The following is a 1,928-nucleotide window of genomic DNA, read 5'->3' as shown; positions in this document are numbered from 1 at the left end:
GGGGGCCGGCAGTATGGCACAGGTGGCTTCGGCGAGAGGTCCGCCCTGCTGTGTGCAGGCGGCGCGGCCGGGGCGAGCACGCACTCGGCGTATTGTTGCCAGGAGAGGGCAGCCAGCGCCGAAGAGAGGGAGTCCACCGCACTCGATACCGAGGGGATGCCCATGCGCTGGGCGGCCAGGCGCAGGGAGTGTGCACACGACAAGAAGACATAGGGCAGGAGTCTGGGAAGTGTGTGTGTGTGTGTGTGTGTGTGTGTGTGTGTGTGTGTGTGCATGCACGAAACATGTGAGCAAATGCATGCGCAAGCGCCCGGAGCAGGGGAATGGCGATCATCATGCGAGGAGGGCATGGGCCTTGCCCCCCCCCGGGCAAACAACGGAAAGGCAGCACGGAGAGGCAGGGCACGCACTCGGACAGAAGATCAATCTCGCTGATTCCCTCGAGATAGGCGAAGACCACGCCGGCATGGTGGTCCACATCGAAGAGGGGCTCCTGCTCGGCCACCGGCACCGGCCGGGCCTCGGACCACAGCCGGCACCAGAAGTTGTTCGGGCCGCGGAAGCGCCGGGACAGGTAGCCCAGGGCATTGGGCACCGGGCCGGGCCCGGGCCCGGGCTCGGGCTCGGGATGGTGCTCGGCGTGTGATGGCCGGGTCCCGGGGGACCGGGCGGGTTGGCGAGGAGGGGGGGCAGGAGGAGAAAGAGGAGGAGAGGCGGACGCATGGGGAGGAGCGGGAGAGGCGACAGTCGGCGAGGAGGCCGAGGACGGCGTCGGCGAAGGCCCGGTGCCCGTCGCCTCGGCCGGCGTCAGGCCGACTCCCTCCGGGGTGGCGGCCCAGTCGGCCGGCGAGTGCCACCGGATGAAGTCCTCCAGCCGGCAGCCCGGATTGGCGGCCTTGAATGCCTGCATGTCGGACAGCAGCCAGCGCGACTGCATCTGGGCACGCTGGGCCGAGGCGTCGGACGAGGACCCCAGCTGCTCGAAGTCCATCTGCTGACTGGCCAGCTGGTCCTCGGTCAGAGCCTCCACCTCCTGGGTGAAGGGCACGAAGACCGGCCGGTCCGGGTGCAGGAGCAGGCGCAGCGAGGGGTGGGCCCGGTGGCGGCCAAGCGGCCGCGCACCGACCTCGGCCTCGGCCTCGGCCTCGGAGGAAAACACCGCCGTCGGCCGGATGGCCGGGGCCACGATCAAAGCCGCCACCGGGGACGCCGGCGCCGGCCAGGGGAGCCCCGGCTGCGGGGGGAGCCCGGCCCCGGCCGAATGTGGCCGACGCCCGGCCCCGGCCGCCGGGGGATCCGCCTGCTTGTTGGCCATTTCGGCGGAGGTGGGCCGCCAGGAGGCCCGGTCGGCCGGGGGGCCGCCACCCGGCGCCGGCGACGCCTGGCCGAGCCCCGGACCGGGGGACATGGTCTTGGCCCCCCTGGCGGCAAGGGGAGGACCGACCGTGCCGCCAGGGGGCAGGCTCTCGGCAAAGCAGTCATCCCAGTCTCGGGCGTCGTACGAGTCGAGGACCGCATCATCAGCCGGCAGGATGGCCAGGGTGCCCTCGCCATGGGGACCCGGGCTCAGGGGGGCGGACATCGGCGGCGCCGGTGACATCGGCCGCGGCATCGGCGGCGACTGCCCCGCGGCCGGCGACGATGGGCCACCCACCGGCCCGGTCTCCTGGTGATACTGCGCCAGCAGGTGCTGGCGGTCATGGAAGCGCTTCATGCAGTGGTTCAGCATTTGCAGCTTCTGGTACAGGAGCGGTCGCATGATGTTGGGATTGCCGGTCTCCAGCCGGGGGATGGGGACTCTGCCGGAGGTCCGCAGGGGCGCGAGGGAAGGAGAGGGGGAGCGCGGGGGAGGATGTCCGGCATCAGAATGGTGCGAGCAGTGTGGTTGATGGGACCGGCGCCCTCGTTTCGCATGTGTGTGTGTGTGT

General features: G+C 71.2%; 1 protein-coding gene across 1 annotated transcript in view; it reads right to left on the bottom strand.

The window, feature by feature from the left end:
* Positions 1 to 1,928, bottom strand: part of H696_05904 (hypothetical protein) — a gene marked incomplete at both ends in the record, with an annotated part of 8,796 nt that overhangs the window by 992 nt on the left and 5,876 nt on the right. Inside the window, 2 exons of the mRNA XM_009499680.1 lie at positions 150 to 222; positions 411 to 1,799. Of these exons, the coding sequence (XP_009497955.1) occupies positions 150 to 222; positions 411 to 1,799 (1,462 nt within the window). The remainder of the gene's footprint in view (positions 1 to 149; positions 223 to 410; positions 1,800 to 1,928) is intronic.

Source organism: Fonticula alba, assembly GCF_000388065.1.
Source record: "Fonticula alba strain ATCC 38817 unplaced genomic scaffold supercont2.15, whole genome shotgun sequence".
NCBI lineage: Eukaryota > Rotosphaerida > Fonticulaceae > Fonticula > Fonticula alba.
Note: the sequence above shows the minus strand (reverse complement) of the source record. Positions and strands in the feature narration are given on the sequence as shown.